This window comes from Orcinus orca, chromosome 14 (genome assembly GCF_937001465.1).
Source record: "Orcinus orca chromosome 14, mOrcOrc1.1, whole genome shotgun sequence".
NCBI lineage: Eukaryota > Metazoa > Chordata > Mammalia > Artiodactyla > Delphinidae > Orcinus > Orcinus orca.
In genome coordinates this window covers 78,863,453-78,882,278 of record NC_064572.1, presented here as the reverse complement: position 1 = coordinate 78,882,278, position 18,826 = coordinate 78,863,453, and the positions used below count along the sequence as shown (strand labels likewise).

The 18,826-nt window shown below is 52.6% G+C and overlaps 1 protein-coding gene across 5 annotated transcripts in view; it reads right to left on the bottom strand.

Moving 5' to 3' along the window:
• GRK5 (G protein-coupled receptor kinase 5) overlaps nucleotides 1-18,826 on the bottom strand; it is a 225,128-nt gene that overhangs the window by 102,210 nt on the left and 104,092 nt on the right. For all 5 annotated transcript variants that reach the window (XM_033420926.2, XM_033420925.2, XM_012531617.3 and 2 more), the window contains one exon: nucleotides 18,496-18,591. In XM_033420926.2, the coding sequence (XP_033276817.1) occupies nucleotides 18,496-18,591 (96 nt within the window). Of the gene's footprint in view, nucleotides 1-18,495; nucleotides 18,592-18,826 lie in introns of those variants that run through there.

The window sequence follows — 18,826 nt, the reverse complement described above, 5'->3', positions numbered from 1 at the left end:
GGGTGCCAGCACTGTGATACACGACCGGGGGGCACAGGGAACTGAGGTACAGCCCCTGTCCAGGGGTCGGATGGGTGAGAGAAGAGCTCACCCGTGGGGTATCACTCTGCCCTCCCTCATGGAGAAGAGAAGGGTGGATGCTGGAACACAACGGGACAGACAGCGCCACCTGGCACCACCCGGCTGCACCCATGGGTACCGGTGAGGCTGCCCTCTTTGCTTGCCAAGCGGCCCCTGTCTCCTAGGGAAGGGCCGGGATCCTGGGAGTAAGCCCTTTCCCAATTCGGAGGCTGCCCTTGAGCGTGGCAGCCCCATGACCTGCCCAGCAAGTGATTACTCAGCTCTACGGCAGGATGGGACGAGACCAGGAGCCAAGGACGGGTCCCTTGTTGCCACAGACCCAGAACTGCCCCTCCCCGGCTCAGACCCCACCCCTCCCCGCACAAGATGCCGCGGCTGGGCTTGCCAGGCTCCTCGACTAAGGCACCTCCTGGGCCCACGGTGCCTGCCATCGAGCCAGCAGACCCAGGCCCCTCCTCGTTTCCTGCCGTCCTCAGCCTCCAGCCTGCCCGTCCGTCCCTCTGTGGGGCCTCGGTTTCCCCACCTGCAGAGTGAGGGGTGCGGCTAGAATGGGACTGAGGTCTTCCAGCTCTGATATTCCAGGAGGAATCTTGTTAGCTCGAAAACGACTACAACTCGGCTCTCTAGCACCCGGCACTGGCACCGCACCTGGTCAGCACTCAAGGACTCACTGAACAAATGAATGAAGGGGCCCCAGGAGGGATGTGTGAGCTCGGTGGCCGCTGGGAGGCACTGCGCTTTCCTCCCTGCTGCAAACCAAGGCGGCGGAGATCAGAGCTGCTCCTGGGGAGACTCTCCACCCCCCTGAGAAGGCCTCACAAGCCGAAGGTCCCACTCAGCTCGTCCCTCCCCTGCCCACGCACTGCCTGCTTGGACCCCTGCAGTTAGGCTCTCACACTCCCCAGCCAGTGGTCCTGAACAGGCCCATTGTCTGAGCCTCAGCCATGTCACCCATAAAATGGGGGCAAAGGAAGGGTGGTTTCTATACAACCCCCCAGCACAGTAAGAACAAGGTGAGTGTCCATCCCCATTTGACAGGTGAGAAAACTGAGGCTTAGGCACGGGCTCTATGGGAACTCTCTGTACTTTCTGCTCATTTCCACCAGACTAAAACTGCTCTAAAAATAGGGCCTGTTCATTGAAAACAAAACAAAAACCGAGGCTTGGAGAGGTGGGTGATTGGCTTAAGGCACAGAGCTGGTAAGTGGGAACCATGCAGAATCTGGAACTTCTCTCTCCTGGCCCAGAACTCTCTCCACTGCCTTCCCTTGCCGGTGTTGGCTCCAGGTCAGAGTCACTCCACCTGATATCTGTTCAGGCAAAAGGGATACAAGACAGCCAACAGCTTGCCTTCAGGGCACGTGGTCTGGTGATGGACACACACGCACACGCACGCACATAGTACAGCGCTGGGTCACAAAGGCCAGGCCGAGGACAATCCCCTCAACAAGAGGGAACCTCCGCAGACTCTTCCAGAAAGCTGGAGGGCAACAGACGGCACAAACCTGGTCTCCCCTCAGATGAGCCAGGTGCCAGCTGTACCTCAGCCCTCAGGACTGAGTGTCAAAGCAAAGAGATGGAGAAGACGGGGGTAGATCCAACCAACTGGGGACAGAAATTCTGAGGTCTCTACCTAGTAAAGTCATTGCCAGAAACAGGAATCCAGGAGGGGTGCAGGCTGGGGATGAGTGGGAAGTTAACACAGCAGCAGGCAAGCACAGCTGAGAACTACTCCTTTCACGTTAAAGCCAAACACAGACAGAGGGTGGCAAAAGCCCCAAGAGAACGAATCTCTTGGCTGACTAGCCAGAGGAGGAGGCCAGAGGACTGTCAAGGGCAGAGAGCTCCCTCTGCACCCAAACCCACGTTCTGACGCCCAGTCGGCTCAGGTCTGCAAGCCGCACCTGGACCATGCCCGAGGTGATCTCCCAGCCGGACCCCAGGCACATCCCGGCCAAAGACGGCCAGTGTGACATTCCTGCCCATCTGCCACCTTCTAAAAGCTCCAGCGGGGGAGGAGGGAGAGAGGACAGACAGCAGGGGAACGAGAAATCACCCCCGGAAAGAAGGGGAGAGACAGGTGGGCAGCGGGAAGAGCTGCCGGCTCGGAGACCTCACAGGTGATGTGAAAGGCATCCCATGACCCAGCATCACAAAGAGAAAGCTGCTCCCAGACTGACGCTGCGGGTGAGGAAGCTCCAGCCACTCCTGTCCCCTGTGGCATCACCTGAGCCACGGCGTACTGCCATCAGAGGTGGTGGCCCTTTCTGGGACATTCCAGGTCCTGGGCTGGGTACTTGAGAAACACTGTCTCATTTCTCCCTGGCACACAGTAGGTAAAGGACAAATATCTGGAGGAGTGAATGACTCTCCTATCACCCAGGAAGCCCTGCCTGCTTCCCTTTGCTCTCTGCTCTCACTGAGAATGGCTGCAGGGGCTGTCAGAGATGGACATTCAATGGCTCCCTACTACCTGCAAGACAAAGACCTAACCTTCCAGGCTGGAGGCATGGATGGTGTCTCTGGCTCGACCCAGCCTCTCTTAGCCTCTTCTCACTCCTGACTTCTCTGCACAAAGCTCACCAAAGCAGTGCACCATCACCTTCCAAATGTGCCCCATGCTGTCCCACCCCCATGGGGAAATCATGGCCAACATGGTGGAAATCACAGCCAGCATGGCCTTGACTCAGGCCCAGGTTTGAATGTGGGCTCTGCTTCTTCCAGAGCTCTGTAGCTTTGAGCAGTTTATTAATCTCTCTGGATCTCTGCATCCTCGTCCATAAAATAGGAGGACTTCCCTGGTGGTCCAGTGGTTAAGACTCCGCGTTTCCACTGCAGGGGGCACGGGTTTGATACCTGGCTGGGGAACGAAGATCCCACATGCCGCACGGCGTGGCAACAACAACAACAAAAAAAATAGGGGCGGGGAAAACAGCCCCTGGCCCATAGGGTTCTGTAATACTTCGATGAGTGTGTGTCTGTTAGACAAGCAGCCTGATGTCTGGCCAGAGTAAGTGCCCAGGAAATGCTTGCTGGTTGGATGACGCTGAACCTGCTGACCCCAAAAGTCTTCCCTTTCTGCCACGACTCAGCTGGCTCCTTCCCGTCCCACACAGACGTCTCTGTCCCCCTTCTCCCCCGACCTCTGGGCACTTGGTACTAAGGACAGATATTTGACAGTTGCCCACATTCACGTGGCTGTTACCCAGCACCATGTGTGTGCTTTCTGCCCTGTCTCCCCGACCAGGGACAGCTCTTTAAGGGATGGAGCTGGCCTCACATGCTCCCTGGGGACCCTCTGCTGGGCCTTCAGAGTGAAAGCTGGACAGGGGTTTGCGGATGAACTGGCTCTCACTCCATGTGTCTGAACTGGTTGAGACCCCTCCTGCCTAGAGCCAGAGGGATGGGTGAGATGAGATGGCCTTTAAGAAAGGAGGTGTGGAGGGCAACCATCTGGAACCTCTGAGCCTGCTGAGAGTTAGTAAAGAGAGATTTGAGGGCTAAGGGAAAAGGGTTATATCCAGGTTACGTAAAGAAAATACACGGCCCAGTCCATGCTACCAAGAGCCACTCCGGAAAGCAGCTCCCCAGATCCCTGGCACAGAGTAAAGACTTAACAGATGAATGAAAGAATGAATGAATGAACAGATAAACTTAAAACCAGCAGGACCTGGCAACCACCACTCAGGGAGCCAAGAGGCAAAGCTCTGAACTGCACCAACTGTTGACAACAGTGAGATAAAGAAGAGGAAGGGGTTGAAGCGGCCACCCGTGAGCACCCACTGTGAGCCCAGCCCTGTGCAGAGCTCTCCCCACACCCGTCCCCAGGTAATCCTCGCAACACTCCTATTCCCGTTTTGCAGATAGAGAGACTGAGGATTAGGGAAGTCACATCACCTGCCAGTAAGGAACAGAGCCTGGCTCAAAACCAGGTCCCTCACACTTCATTGCTGTCTCTGTACCAAACCGACAGAGCTGGGTTAGCCCCTCCAAAGCTTTGCCCCAGTTGACCTGCCTGAGGCATATGCACAGTGCCTACAGCTGCCAGGTACTTGCAGAGTTGCTGCCACCCAAGCCTGATGATGGCGTCTCTTGGCAAAGCCATTCCCGGCACCTTGCTCCGCCTCAAGCTGGTCTCAGATAAAGGCGGGGAGCAGCATCACCTCTGTGTCCACCTCTGCCCACCAACCAGAGGGGGCTGGCGGGACAGCGGGCCTGGCAGCACACACCCCTTCCTCCCACTCTCCCACGCTGCCCCTTGAGTCAGAAAGGGAGAGAAAAGTGGGGTCACTGCCCTTGGAGGGGACAGTTGGACACCTCTGTCCTGAACCATTTGTGATGAAAGCAGCTGCTTCAGAACGGACAAGGTGAGAGCCGTTCTCTATCCACATTTCCAGAGCCTTTTAAAAGAACTCAGAGAGAAAAATTCCACCATCAGCAATCAATCGTTTCAGGATTTGGGAAGATTAAGGCAAAAATATCCCAGCAAGGAAAGAAAATGAAGATTCTAAAAGGGCAGGTGCAGGGTAGACACTCGTGTTGGATGCTGGGGAAACAGTGCCAGGCAGATCCAGGCTCTACCCTGTGGTCAAGCCGAGGAAGAGGCTAGTCATCAGACCGCCACAGGGTGAGGACCAAACCCAGACTAGGTCAGGTCACCAGGGAGAGCTTCCTGGGGGAAGTGACCTGCAAGGTAGAAGACCAAGGTTGAGTCAATTACCAGGCAGAGTTAGGGATGTGTGCCGGGCAAAGGCCTGGAGAAGGGAGGAAACAAGAAGGAAAGGCTGGGGACCTCCCTGGTGGTCCAGTGGGTAAGACTCCGTGCTCCCAATGCAGGGGGCCTGGGTTCAATCCCTGGTCAGGGAACTAGATCCCGCATGCACGCCACAACTAAGACCAGGCGCAGCCAAACTAACTAACTAAATAAATATTTTTTTTAAAAAAAGAAGGAAAGGCTGAGTCGGGGCACAGTAGCAGGGGTGAAGCTGGAGCAGTAAGAAAGGGCAGGTAAGGCAGGGCCTGGACAGCTTTGATAAGACCTTTGGAGACCTTTGGGCTCCATCCTGACCACAGTGGAAAGCTATTGAAGCAGCAGGTGGTAGCGTGATCAGATGGATGTTTTAGAAAGAGCCTCCTGGCTGTTGCGTAGAGCTTGGTAGGAAACACGTGAGCCTGGAAGGAGTTGGCAGCAACACAGGAGTTCAGGCAGGAGAAAGTGCCCGGGACGAAGGGAACGGTGGAGATGGGGAGAGAGGGGCTGCCCCAAAAGAGACCGTGGAGGCAGTTACCTGGACTTGGAAGGGACTGGCTGTGTACACAGGACAGGGACAGGGGTGGCAAGTCAGAGGGAAAGGGAGGATCCCGGGTCTCTGGGCAGCCACAGGGAGGGTGGTGATTGTCATCAAGATCAGACACAGGGGTGGCTTTAGAAGAAAGGGTCACACGACCACATTGAAAATGGCCAGAATCAATCTGCAGAGCTCACTATAAAGACTTTCTACCAGTAACTCCACTGGCCACTTGATCATCCAGTACGGTAGGAAAGATTACTGGATCCCCATTTTAAAGATGGGCAAATTGAGGTTAAGCAACTTTCCCAAGGCCATAGAACCAAGAGAGGAGCACGGGAAGCTGGGTCTTCTGCCTCCCAGTCCATTGGGGATTCTACAACCATATTTCTCAATTTAAGATGATACCTGACTTTTGGGCAGGGCAACAAAAGACAGCTGGCACAATTCTCTCTCTCTAAGCAGAACAAACTATGAAAGGGCCACAGACCGGAGTGTCAACAGTGGTTATCTCATTGGCAATTTTTATTTTCTTCTTTTTAGATTCTATATTGGAAATGTCATCAATGGGTTTATATTATTTTTCTAAAGACAAAAAGAACTAAAAGATAATTTTAAAAATAATTTTTAGGAAATTCCCTGGCAGTCCAGTGGTTAGGACTCTGTGCTTTCACTGCCGTGGCCCAGGTTCAATCCCCTGGTCGGGGAACTAAGTTCTCGCAAGCTGCAAGGCCAAAAAAAAATAATAATAAAAATAATTTTTAAAGACAATGCAAGGACAGCACAACCGTGAAACAGAAAAAACGAACAGATGAAAAGCTGCGCTCGATTTGCATGTTTCTTGATTTTGCATTTTCCTTCCTAACACTAGCTGGGAGGGGCTGCAGAGAGAAGTCAGTAGGAGCTCATGCCCACAGGAGCCCTTTAGGGGATACATTTTTTTGGTGTTGTCCTTTTTTTTTTTTTTTAATTTGAAAGTTTATATTGGCCACAAATATCCCTCCGCCCACATTTTTTTCTTCTCACTCTCCCTTGGGTGCTAGCTCTGGGGTACTCGGAACAAGGGGTGTTTAATACGCTGAGGCAGAGGCTGGGGCAATACTGCCAAGGTGCTGCTGAACAGACAGAGCCCGGGAAATAAATTCTGTAAATAGTCTGAGCAGAGACCATCAGGAGTGTTGTCCTAGTGTCTCTTTATGGGGCAGAACTGTCATGCTCAGCCTGCTGCGGGTCGGCTGGCCTCTTGTGCTGGTCTGAGGTCCCCATTGCTGCATAAACCAGCTTGTTTTTCCCCTGTTTTCAGCAACAGGCCTTAAAACAGACAGAAAAGCCCTTCTCATGCCCGCGGCTGCAGTGAATTGGGGCTGGCAAGCGGGGCCAAGGTGCTCACCAAACCTCGCTGGCTTTGTCCATCAGAGGCACATTTCAGGTTAATGGCATCTGCGGACGCAAGCATGAGCGGGAAACAGAACATTCCAGAGGAAGCAAGGGAGGCAGAGGTCATGGCACAGGCTACTCGGGTTTAGCTACACGCATCTGCCTTTAAAAAGACAGCATGAGGGGGCTTCCCTGATGGCACGGTGGTTGAGAATCTACCTGCTAATGCAGGGGACATGGGTTCGAGCCCTGGTCTGGGAAGATCCCACATGCCGCGGAGCAACTGGGCCCGTGAGCCACAACTACTGAGCCTGCGCGTCTGGAGCCTGTGCTCCACAACAAGAGAGGCCGCGATAGTGAGAGGCCCGCGTACCGCGATGAAGAGTGGCCCCCGCTTGCCGCAACTAGAGAAAGCCCTCGCACAGAAACGAAGACCCAACACAGCCAAAAATAAATAAATAAACAAATGTGGGGTTTAAAAAAAAAAAAAAAAAAAAAGACAGCGTGAGGATTTCCCTGGTGGCACAGTGGTTAAGAATCCGCCTGCCAATGCAGGGGACATGGGTTCGAGCCCTGGTCTGGGAAGATCCCACATGCTGCAGAGCAACTAAGCCCGTGTGCCACAACTACTGAGCCTGCGCTCTAGAGCCTGAGAGCCACAACTACTGAGCCTGTGCTCTAGAGCCCGCGAGCCACAACTACTGAGCCCGCGTGCCACAACTACTGAAGCCTGCGCGCCTAGAGCCCGTGCTTCACAACAAGAGAAGCCACCACAATGGGAAGCCCGCGCACCACAACGAAAAGCAGCCCCCGCTCGTCGCAACTAGAGAAAGCCCATGTGCAGCAATGAAGACCCCATGCAGCCAAAAATAAATTAATAAATTAAAAAAAAAAAGACAGCGTGGGCTTTCTCACCTCTGAGCAATGTCACAATGAAGTACAAAGATGCTCATCTGAACGCTAACTGTAATGGCAAAAACTAGAGGGAAAAACCCCCAAAAGTACAATATATACATGGGATAGATAGGAAGCCTTGAAAAATCAGGTTCATTGGAGGCTCATGGGAGAGGGCTTCTTTTCTTTTCTTCCTTTCTTTTTTTAAAAATTATTTATTTATTTGGCTGCAGCGGGTCTTAGTTGTGGCATGCGGGATCTTCAGTTGCACCCTGCAGGCTCTTTTAGTTGTGGCATGCAGGATCTAGTTCCCTGACCAGGGATCAAACCCGTGCCCCCTGCATTGGGAGAGCGGAGTCTTAACCACTGGACCACCAGGGAAGTCCTGAGAGGGCTTATTTTCAAGATAACTTAAAGGAAGAATCGCCCTCAGGAAATAAATAAGCCACAGGTAGGGAAAGATCGGGGGCCTGGACCAATGCTGAGAGGAGGGCAATAGGCTAGTTCTCCACTGTCCACTGGTGTAGACACTCAACCCTCTGGATGGCCCAAGAGAACAGGAATTTTGTGTTTTGTTCACTGATGGATCCCCAATGCCTGACACTCAATAAATACGCACCAAATGGAAAAACATAAATCACGTTTATGGAGGTTTTTAATGACCTGGGAAAATATTTTTGAAATTATATTAAGAAAAAGATTAAGAAACAAAACCATGGTATGTACACAGGGAAAAAAAGCTAGAAGGAATTACATGAAAGTATTAACTAGCTATAGCTGAGTGGTAAAATTATGGGTGGCCTTTCTTATGTTTTTTAGCAAAGTAATTTACCAATTACAATTACTTGAACAATAACAACAACAATAATAAAAAGAGGGAACGAAAAAGCACCATGCAGCATGGTTTGGAAAGCAGTTAATTGTCTTGGAGACATTCCTGTGGCCTGTGGGAAGAAGTCAGCCTGGGCCTGCAGGGGTTAACCCCAAGCTGGGGTCAGGAAGGAGGGAAGGATCCACCCTCAGACTTGGTCAGATTTGGGATCCTCTAGCCCCTTGAACTTGAATTCCAGAGACCATGTGAGAAGGTGATACTAGGGGTTGGATTGTGACCCCCAAAGAAGACATGTTGGAGTCCTAACCCCTAGTACTTCAGAATGTGATCTTATTTGAAAATAGGGTCTTTACAGAGGTAACTGAGTTAAAATCAGGTCATTACGGTAAACCCCAGTCCAATATGACACCAATATAACTGGTGCCCTTATAAAACGGGGAAATCTGGACATACACAGACACAGACACGAACAAGAATGCCATGTTAAGGTGAAGATGAGATTAGGGTGATGCTTCTAAACGCCAAGGAATGTTGAAAATTGCCAACAACCACGAGAAGCAAGGAGGAAAGCCTGGAGCAGATTCTCCCTCATGGGCTCAGAAGGAAACAATACTGTCGACATCTTAATCTTAGACCTCCAGCTTCTAGAACTGTGAGACGATAAATTTCTGTTGTTTAAGCCCCCATAAATGTCTGTGGCATTTTGCTCTGGCAGCCTGAGTCGACTAACACAGTGAGGGAAAGCCTGCCTTGGAGTCAGGTCACAGGGAGACCTCGGCATGTCACTTGTCTCTCTGGGACTCAGTTTACTTACCTGGAAAATGGGAGACCTGGCCTAAAGCAGTGGGTTTCAAACTTGGTTTTCACTCTGGAATAAAATCTTACACAGGTAAAACCTTCACTCTGGAATAAAATCTTACCAAATATAAAAGGTAAAAAGAAACCCTGTTCAGATAGAAGTCTGCTCTGGATCTCTCATGCTCCCTGCAGGACAGCCTTTGAAAACCACAATCTCAGCTCATCTGTAAAATCCCTATCAGTGCTCCATTCTAAGAATCTCCAAACACAAAACCCACCAGCTAGGATCACTGAGCATCTTGCTTGCACCCAAGCCCAGGCTGGGCACCGAGGATCCAGCCCTTGCCTTCCAGTGGCTGTTCATCTTGGTGTAGAGGTGAGACTAACACCCAGCAAACTAGCCAGGCCACACTCTCCCTCGTAAGAGCTACAGCTGCAGACAGGTCACCTGATGTTCTAAATCCGCCACATCTAAATTTATCTTGCCCTCCAAGGACAAGCAGATGCTGTGCCTTATCAGAGCACGGCAAGTGGCAGAACGACATACATGACGTGCCCTTATCACCCCAAGGACGAGAATGACGTCTGTAGAAAGACTTGGCTCACCTGGCGACGAAACCAAGCGCTTACGTGCCAGCCTGGAAGGCCTGAAGGGGACCAGGTCATGCAGACCCTTGGGTGGGGTGAGACCTGTCACAGGAGCCCATACTCCTTTCCAGACCCTGATGCGTGCCTGGCAATGCCAGGGGACCTGTAGCCCTTGAACAGGAACGAGCAGAAAAGCAGGCTGTTTGCAGCACGGCATGGACTAGCCCCTGTCACATCTCTGGGAAAGGACCCCGGCTGCCCATTCCACTCAGTGGACATCGACGATGTGCAGGCAGGAGACCACCGTGGGCTGGATGAGGGGGACCCCGCCAGTCAGAGCACAGAGCTGAGCAGCCCAGGAGGAGGCTGGAGACTCCAGGGATGGGGTCCAGGGTCAGGCTGAGCTGATCCAGGCTTGGGCTTCCCCCAAAGCCTTGCAGGATTGAAGGCCCTGAGACCCTACCTGCTGAAGGCAACAGGGTGGCTCCTGCCTGCCAGCATCCCAGCAGAACCGGGCAGGAGCCACACAGCCACAGTCCTGCTGGATCTGCAAAGACGGAGAGACTCTGACCATCTTCTCGGAGACCACAGACTCATCAGGGGACCCAAAATCAACTAGGAAAGAGGGCAATGGTGTCACCAATCCCACTGCCCCACTGTGGAACCAGGCAGCAAATTCCGTATTTATTCATTCAACTTTCACTCACACAAATAACTCGCCAATTCATTCTCCTTTTAAAAAAAAAAAAAAATCACCTTACAGATAAAGCTAATATCCCCTCTGACCTCTATGCCTTCCCCAGGGGTAACCTTTATTAGCACTCTGGGGTGCAACCTTCCATATGTCCCTGCAATGAAACCTACAAGGCCAGGGATCTGGGCACAGTGTGATGCCATCAGCTTCCACAGGTGTGCTGTGGGGCTGAGGGGAAGAAGGAGGGCTGAGGGCTGCAGGGATATCAGGGTGGGCTCCGGGAAGGGGAGGCCAGAGGCAGGGGCTCAAGGAAGGGTAGGTTTCAAATGATCCCAAGGCTGGAGTCCCTGGGGCACTGGACCCACGAGATGTCAGCGCAGAAGCAGCTAGCCACATTCATCATTTGCAGCCAATTCGGCTTCTTTGGGAAACTCTAAAGCCCTCCCCAAGGGCCTTCAGCCTTTGCCACACACCACTAGCACCATGATGACGATGGTGACAAGGATGGCTTCTTCTAGGCACTCTGCTGGCCCTCCCAACGGTTCTACCAGGTTGGTAATAGTGTCTCCCATCTGACAGACAAAGAAACGACAACCCAGAGAAATTAAGCAACCTGCCCCATGTCACACATCTGGGAGCAGCAGAGCCACCGTTTGACCTTAATGCCAGTGACTTTCCACAAGACGACCCTGCTTCTGCGGCCAATGGTACAGCTCCTGGGCCTGCAACAATGCCCAGCACCCAGCAGGAGCTCAACACATATTTGTAGGCTGACTTCTTGTTCAAAGACCATGAGCAATGCTGGGTGAATAGTCAAAACTAGGCTAGTTCAAGGCATCTTCACATTATTACAGTATTTTGGTTTTTCTTCTTAAAGGTTAAAAGTCTCCATTTTCTTCCAGGAATCCCCCATAGCCTAGAGCTTCTGCTCCTGGAAAGAGTTAAGACTTTGGCAAGACGCTGTCCCACAAGGCAAATGAAATCTCTCCCGTCCCGTCCATCGGTGAGTGTACAGGGCACCGCGGCAGCTACTTGCTGCGAACAGCTTCCTGGTAAATGTTAGCCTCACCAGGGGGTGGGGAGGGGCCTTGATTTATTATATAGCTTTTGGACAGTTCCTACAGAAATATTGCCAAACAGTGGAATAACCAACTCTTTCACTCATACTCTTTTTTTTTTTAATGAAAGAAAAAAGCATGCAATGAGCCTGAGCTAGATAAATAAAAATGCCACACTTTTTGCCCAACAGAATTTTCTGCGTCACTGAGAAATATTTGCAGACCTCAACAATCTTTTATCTTCACAATGACATTCCAGCCTTCCAAGTTTTGGACATTCTGAGAACTTCTTTGATTTGGACCCTCTAATTATCTTACAATTAGCTTACTAACGAATGCCATTATTTGATGTTTCATCAAGCAGATATCAAAGAACGCTTCTTCTCCCACGATCTGTCTGCTCCCCTCCGGGACTGTCTAAAATCAGTTACTCATATCTGGGGCTCACACTGGAAGTAGATGCATGTGGCAAGGACTCTCTGTCTTAATACTCGTTACTGCCAATCCCAGTTATGGTTTCCAGGCTGAGGAGGAGGGCAGCATCCATTCATTCAGTCACTTCATCCATCCATCATCCACCCATCCATCCATCCACCTACTCACTGTGCCAGCGATGGAGACCCCAAGATGGAGAGCACGTGGTCCATGCCCCCAGGGAGCTCACACAAAGAGATGCCCTGGGAGGCTCAGAGTGACGTCACTTCCTCCAGGGAAGTTCCTGACGGGTGGAAGACCCTCCACGCTATTATCTAGCTTGGTAACCTGTCCCTCCATCAGGACCTTTCTCAGAATTTGTTATCACCTCTTTATTTCTGCCAGTCTCTTGGGTTCAGCCATGAATGAGCTCGGGGGGCGGGGGGCAAGAATCAGGCCTGTTTCCCCAGTGCACAGCATATCTTAAGTGCTCAATAAACACTTGTTGAATAAGCAAATGAACATGCTACCCATACTTAGAAGATAAAAGAAAGAAAAAAGAGACAGAAACGTCTATCCCTCCGAGCACCCACTGAGTTTCTCTGCTGTGGGTACTGGCTGGGGGCTGATGCCAAAATGTTTATAAAGTCAATATGATACTGGGGAGTGGAGAGCTGCAGCTCAGGATCAGGGGCCCGGACTGTCCTGGGCAGGTCACTTCTCCTCTTGGAGCCTAACAGGCTCTGAAATTCCGACTCAGGTCTGAAAGGGGTGGCTAGACGAGATGCTCTCCAGTTCCTTGAGTCGAGAATTCCATCAAAGCCTAACATCACTGTGAGAATTACTCCAGTTGCAGCCTCAGGGGAAACAGGCCTGGACCAGGAGCCACCAGGGCACCTGCCCCTGAGTTGCTCATCATCTAGTAGGGAGTGGGGGAAGGGAGACAAAGCAGATGCTTTCTAAGGTGCCTCCTAAGTCTGAACGGTTATGACTTTAAACCACTGGCTAAATTAAATGTGGGTATGGCAAGCATATGTCACAGAATTTTTAAACAGAGCCCTCATTTCCAATATTTCACTTCATTCATTCCTTCATTCACTCCCCCAACGTTTAGTGAACCCCTATTGTGTGCCAGACACTGTTCTAGTGGTGACCCACACAAGACACAGTCAGTATTGTCATGGGACATCCAGTCCAGTAAGGGAGAGAGAAAATACACAGGTCAACAACTAAACAAAGGATGACGGCAGCTGGGGCGCAGGCCAAGAACATTAATAAACAGCACAGTGTGAAAGACAGCAATTAGAGGGCAAGTATAGTTCCTATCTAAAGGCTGGTTGGGAAGGCTTTTCTATGGAGGTGCTATCTGAACTGAGACCTAAAGGCCCCCTAGAAGAAGTGTGGGGAAGAGCATTCCAGACAGAGGACAGCAGGGGCAAAGGCTCCAGGCTACAGACAAGCTTGGGGTAGTCAAGGGACAAAAGGGCAACCAGCACGGCAAAGTGAATGGAGGAGGAGGGAGTGACTGAGACAAAGGTGAGGGCCGGCTCACATAGGACAGGGTAGGAAGGGCATTGCCAAGAGGTCCATGGATAGGATTCAGGGGGTCTGTGAACTCGGATGGAGAAAAATGTCATCTCTCTCTTCACCAGCCTCTAACTGGAAATGAGCACTTCACTGAGTCACAAATGTTGACAACAACCCACAGTAATGTTAGCGGTGCTGGGACTTGTCGACGACAGAAATCTCAGACCCATTCATATCACCATCATTGCAGATATCTGGAAATATCACTTAACGCTCTCACTAATTCAAAATTACAGTAGCTATTAGACCAGCTGCTGGGCCTTATTAAAGTATTCACGAGAAAGCACATATACTTCAAGATCATAACCTTTTAAAGTATCTAATAACTATTTGAAAAGAACTGGTTTCCTTTGCAACCCTGCATCTTTTATTTTCTGTATGTTAAAGCATTATTCTGAGAAGGGATTCCTAGGCTTCACGCAACGGCCAAAGAGCTCATAAGCCGCGGTGAGAAGTTTGTCTTTTATTACAGGTGGGAGCAGCTGCTGCAGCGGTTTCAGCAGGGGACCCAAGGGGTGCCGTTTTCATTTCTCAGAATCCCCCTGGCTGCTGGGGGAGATGGCCTGTGGTTGTCAGGGCAGTGCTGGGGGCGAGAGAGGGTGTGGCTTTAAAAGACCACTGTTCTGGCCAGTCAACGGGGTCCTTGTGGTCTCCGTCCTCCCCTCTGATCAAGAGCCTTCCCACAGGGCCCTCTGGGCCCATAAGGGCCTCATCACCCTGGCCCAAAGCCTGCTCTGGGACATCCTCCCAAAGAGCTTCAGAAAGTGAGCTCATGTGTCCACAAGAAAAATAAATGTGGCATTTGCCACTGTTTGGTTTGTATATTGGTCTAGAAAAGAAATGAGATTTTTATTTAAGAAAGCCTTCCAGCAGGACCCCAGCAGAGGCTGGGCAAACACCAGGGCGACGGACTGTAAACACACAGGAAGGCCCGAGCCCTGGGGCCGGTCCCCACGAGCTGCAGCCCCTCGGTTTATGGCGGCCTTCCTGTTTTCCCGGCCTCTCTTCACACTGCACTCATACACAGAGTCTTTTCAATCCCTCTAGGAGAACAGAAGAATTCATTTTCACACGCCAGCGTGCACGTTTCTCTCACCCTCCCAGGGGAGGGGACCCTGACAAGAGGCCCGTTTATGGACCTTAATGGACAGATGGGGATGGGGCCCATGGGGTGGAATCCACGGACATAGAAAAGCTCAGAGGCGAATCCTAGGCTCCAGGGGGTCCCCCGTACCGGAAGTGACGAGGGTGCGGCCGGGCCAACTGGAAGGAGAGAGGCATTTGGGGCCCTTCTGGGGCAATGCCTGGAGGCCCCATGGGGAGCAGGGTAGAGTGGGGGGCACTGAGAGTTGGTGTCGGGGACTGAACCTCGGCAGAACTCGCTCACCTCCAAGTAACAGGATCTGTGTGTCAGAAAGGAGAGACGTGGAGAGGGAGGGAGCCCTGGGTCTCTGAGTCTGGCACTAGGATAGGTGAAAAGAAAGATAGACAGTGAGGCGTCCATATTGCTGGAGTGAACTGTGGCCGAAGTGTGACCGTTCTGGAGGGGCCAGCTCAGCTCAGCTGTCCTTTTCCCAGGCTGCTGGCTAGAGAGAACAGAATTTTTTTTTTTTTTTTGGGGGGGGGTGTCTTTTCTTTTGCACCCATTGGCATCTCCGGGTAGTGAGTTTCTCCAGCACCTGGTCCCTGGGATTTAACGGAGGCAAAAAAGAAAAGCCAGGAGCCCACTGGCACACCACTCCTCACATCCTGAGATCCCAGCCAGTCTGCCTCTTCCTCCATTTTTAGGAATCTTCTTTTGTTTTCTTTTTTAAATGCTTGTTTTGTTTTTATTTTATTTTATTTATTTATTTTTGGCTGCGTTGGGTCTTCGTTGCTGTGCACGGGCTTTTCTCTAGTTGCGGCGAGCAGGGGCTACTCTTCGTTGCAGTGCGTGGGCTTCTCACTGAGGTGGCTTCTCTTTGTTGCAGAGCACGGGCTCTAGGCGCGCAGGCTTCAGTAGTTGTTGCACGAGGGCTCAGTAGTTGTGGCTCCCGGGCTTAGTGGCTTCGCAGCATGTGTGATCTTCCTGGACCAGGGCTCGAACCCGTGTCCCCTGCATTGGCAGGCCGATTCTTAACCACTGTGCCACCAGAGAGGTCCCTTTAGGAATCTTCTTATATTTTTTTATATGTGATGTCCAGAGCTCTGGACTGCCCATGGTCGGGGGGGATAGGAAACCGCATCCACTCCACGTTGTCTGGAACTGGAAGTCCTATAGTTGACGTTTGTGTTTTCCATTTTCAAGAGACACATGAATCAAATATAGAAAAATATTAACATTTCTGTAATCCAGGTGGCAGGTACAAGAATGTTCCTCATATGACTCTCAACACTCTTCCATTTATTTAAAACACTGCAGAAGCTCAGTGTTCACTCCTTCATACCACTTCATTCGTTCTTTCCTTCACTCGTTCATCCAACTATTGTGCTCCTCCTGTAAGCAGGCACCAGGCACATGGTGGTGAATTTAAAAGATCCTTCTCGAGGAGACTTCCGCACTTGAGGGGCAAACAGACACCCAATAATAACTGGGGGTGGGAGGTGGGGAGGTGGGAGGTGCCCTGACAAAAGGGCAGGATGCTTTGAAAGACCCTGGCCAGGAGCTAATTTTAATTCTCTGAGGAGGTGGCCTTCAGAGCTGGCTGGGTCCTGAGGACCATTCCAGAGACCACCACCTGCAGGCAGTTAACCCAAGGCAGAGAAGCAAATGGGCTCCACCTGCCGGGCCCCTTCCAGGTGATACTGGCCCTCACGCAGTTACCCTGCCTCTCTACACAGCTCCCCACTTTGGAGGATCCTTTCCTCCTATTTCAAGTTCTCTCTTCCAAATCAACACCTCAGAAGGGTCTCTGGGATCAGCCCTACGTCTCCGAGGTTGAGTGGGAGCCATTCCTGGGCCTGTTGAGAAAAAGCTGGGCTCAGCATCCAGGAGAGGCATGTGGTAGCTGGTGAACGTGCTCGCCCTGGACCAAGAGGATGGAGAAGAGGGTCTGGTTCCCCAGGGGTGTGTGGAGACCACGGCATCTGAGCTCCCCACCCCTCCCCACCCCTAGGCCCTACTCTCTCCAGGCCTAAAGAACCAGATGGCCCCGGGAGGGTGGCGGCAGATTGCAGGGACTCTCCTTCCTCTCCCCTCTCTGAAGGCTACTTGTGAGTCGTCAGTGGCAAAACCCTCCCCGACATCCTCCCAGCCCCAGAAGAAGAGCCCATCTTCTCTCCCCCCGCTGCCCCACGTACCTCCAGATCAAGGGCAAGCTCGGGCACCCCCAACACAAGAGCGGCCCAGCAGAGTGGGAGCTGCTGTGCATTCCAGGAAGAAAGTCAAGTGCTAAGGGGAGTGGTCCCGGGCTCCAGCGAAGCCCTTCACACACCTGGTCTCACCGGACTGGGCTCATGAGCACTGTTTTCAGCTGAGGAAACTGAGGCTCAGCAAGATTAAGTAGCTTGTCAGGTGGCTGGAGAGCGGGTGGGGTTTGAACCCAAGTCGGCCTGGACCCGGAGGCCCTGATCTCTTAGGCCCCCTGCACTCTCAGCCCCAAGAACACCGTGGGGGCTCCGACCTGAGGTTTTAAGGACGGAAGGTGGGTCTGAGGTCATTTCCCCACCACTCGGCACCCTACTTCTTCCCTGCTCACATCTGCCTTTGTGGGATGCACGTGGCTCCCTTCCACTTCATAAACACCAATTAAGGGAGCTCCTCCTCCGTGCTGGGCATGTGGGGCACACAGAGGGAACAGGTCACCTGCTGTCACAGCACAACGGAAGGATCTGGAGGGGGGCACCCGGCGAGAGGACTGAGCAGGCCTGGGACGGCATGTGAGTCCCACCTGGCCTGGGGAGCTGGCGGAGGCCAGGCCACGCGGAGAAGCCATTCAGAAAAGCTAAACGGCCACAAGTGGCCTCACGTCCCACAGCAGGCACAGGGCAGTTCACCCAGTGCCCCGGGCAGAAGTCTCAAGAGCAGCTGGGCCTGCGGAGTTCTGGGTAACAGCATCATCCTATACGCGCGCTCAAAGGATCAGAGTGTAATAAACACAGCATGGTGCATCCGTGACCTCTAGCAGTCAGGAGCAGATAAGATGCCTTCATGCAGCAAGCGGGAGTGCCCCGCCCTGGGCACAGAGGGGAGAAGGGCCAGGGCTCCCACCAGCACAGAGAGTCCTCGTCCAGCCCCCCAGCCTCCTCACCACAGCCGTGTTCGGAGCGGGGCCGGGGACAGACCCTCCTTGTGCATTTGGCTGTGCCAACCCCTAGGGAGATAAGCGCCCTCTGCTCTTGGAGCTGCCTGGCCGTGTGGGTGCCGAATAAAGAGGACAGGGCTGTGCACTGAGCAGGGCAGCTCCTCGGTGAGAACCCACATCCCTGGCAGCAGGGAAGGGGAGCCCAGAGGCTCACCACCCCGCCTCAGCTCCCAAAGCTGCTTCCTGAGGGCAGGACCCACGGGCCCCAGGAAGGAAGGGCGGAAAGCTACGCGGAGTGGGGGGGTGGGGCGCTCAGGGCCAGGTGTGGCCCACCTCCACCGCCCTCCCACAAGCTGTGCAACTCTGGTCCAATTACAGAATCTCTCTGTGCCTTGGTTTCCCCAGCTGAAAAGTGGAGTAAAATAACAGCCTCAAAGGGTAATCGGGAGATAATCCTGCCCGGCACACACCAAATACTCGACGAATGTTGGTTGCATCTTTATATCAATTAGCAAAGGCATCAGCTTGGAGCGCCTACCTGGCATCACTTTACTGCATTAACCGATTTGTACCTGACTCACCGTTCAGACGGTTCCGGTTAATGGGCCGCTTGCTCCCCTCTCCGCCCCTCCCCGTGCCCCCTCGAGGCAGGAGAGCTTACCTATGGTCCTTCGGAGGTCTTCACACTGGCTAATGTGAGGGAACTTCAGGATTTCCTTCCACTTCTTGCTTTTCCCCTTGCGCTTGCCTCCGCCCCCTGCAGAGATGGGGGAGAAAGATGGGGAGCTGATGCTGGTGTTGTCCAAGGCTCCAGAGCCTGTGTCCCAGCCCAGTGAGCCTGTGCACGGCTTCCTGGCTGGGAGACAGGGACACGCCCCCTCCCCAGTCGGCATCAAGCCTGTGTGTTCTTCCCACAGGCTCGCCCGGGCCTGGGCCCCCGCCACCACCAGCAGCAGCGGTCCCTCCCATCCTCCACGCCTGCACCCACACCG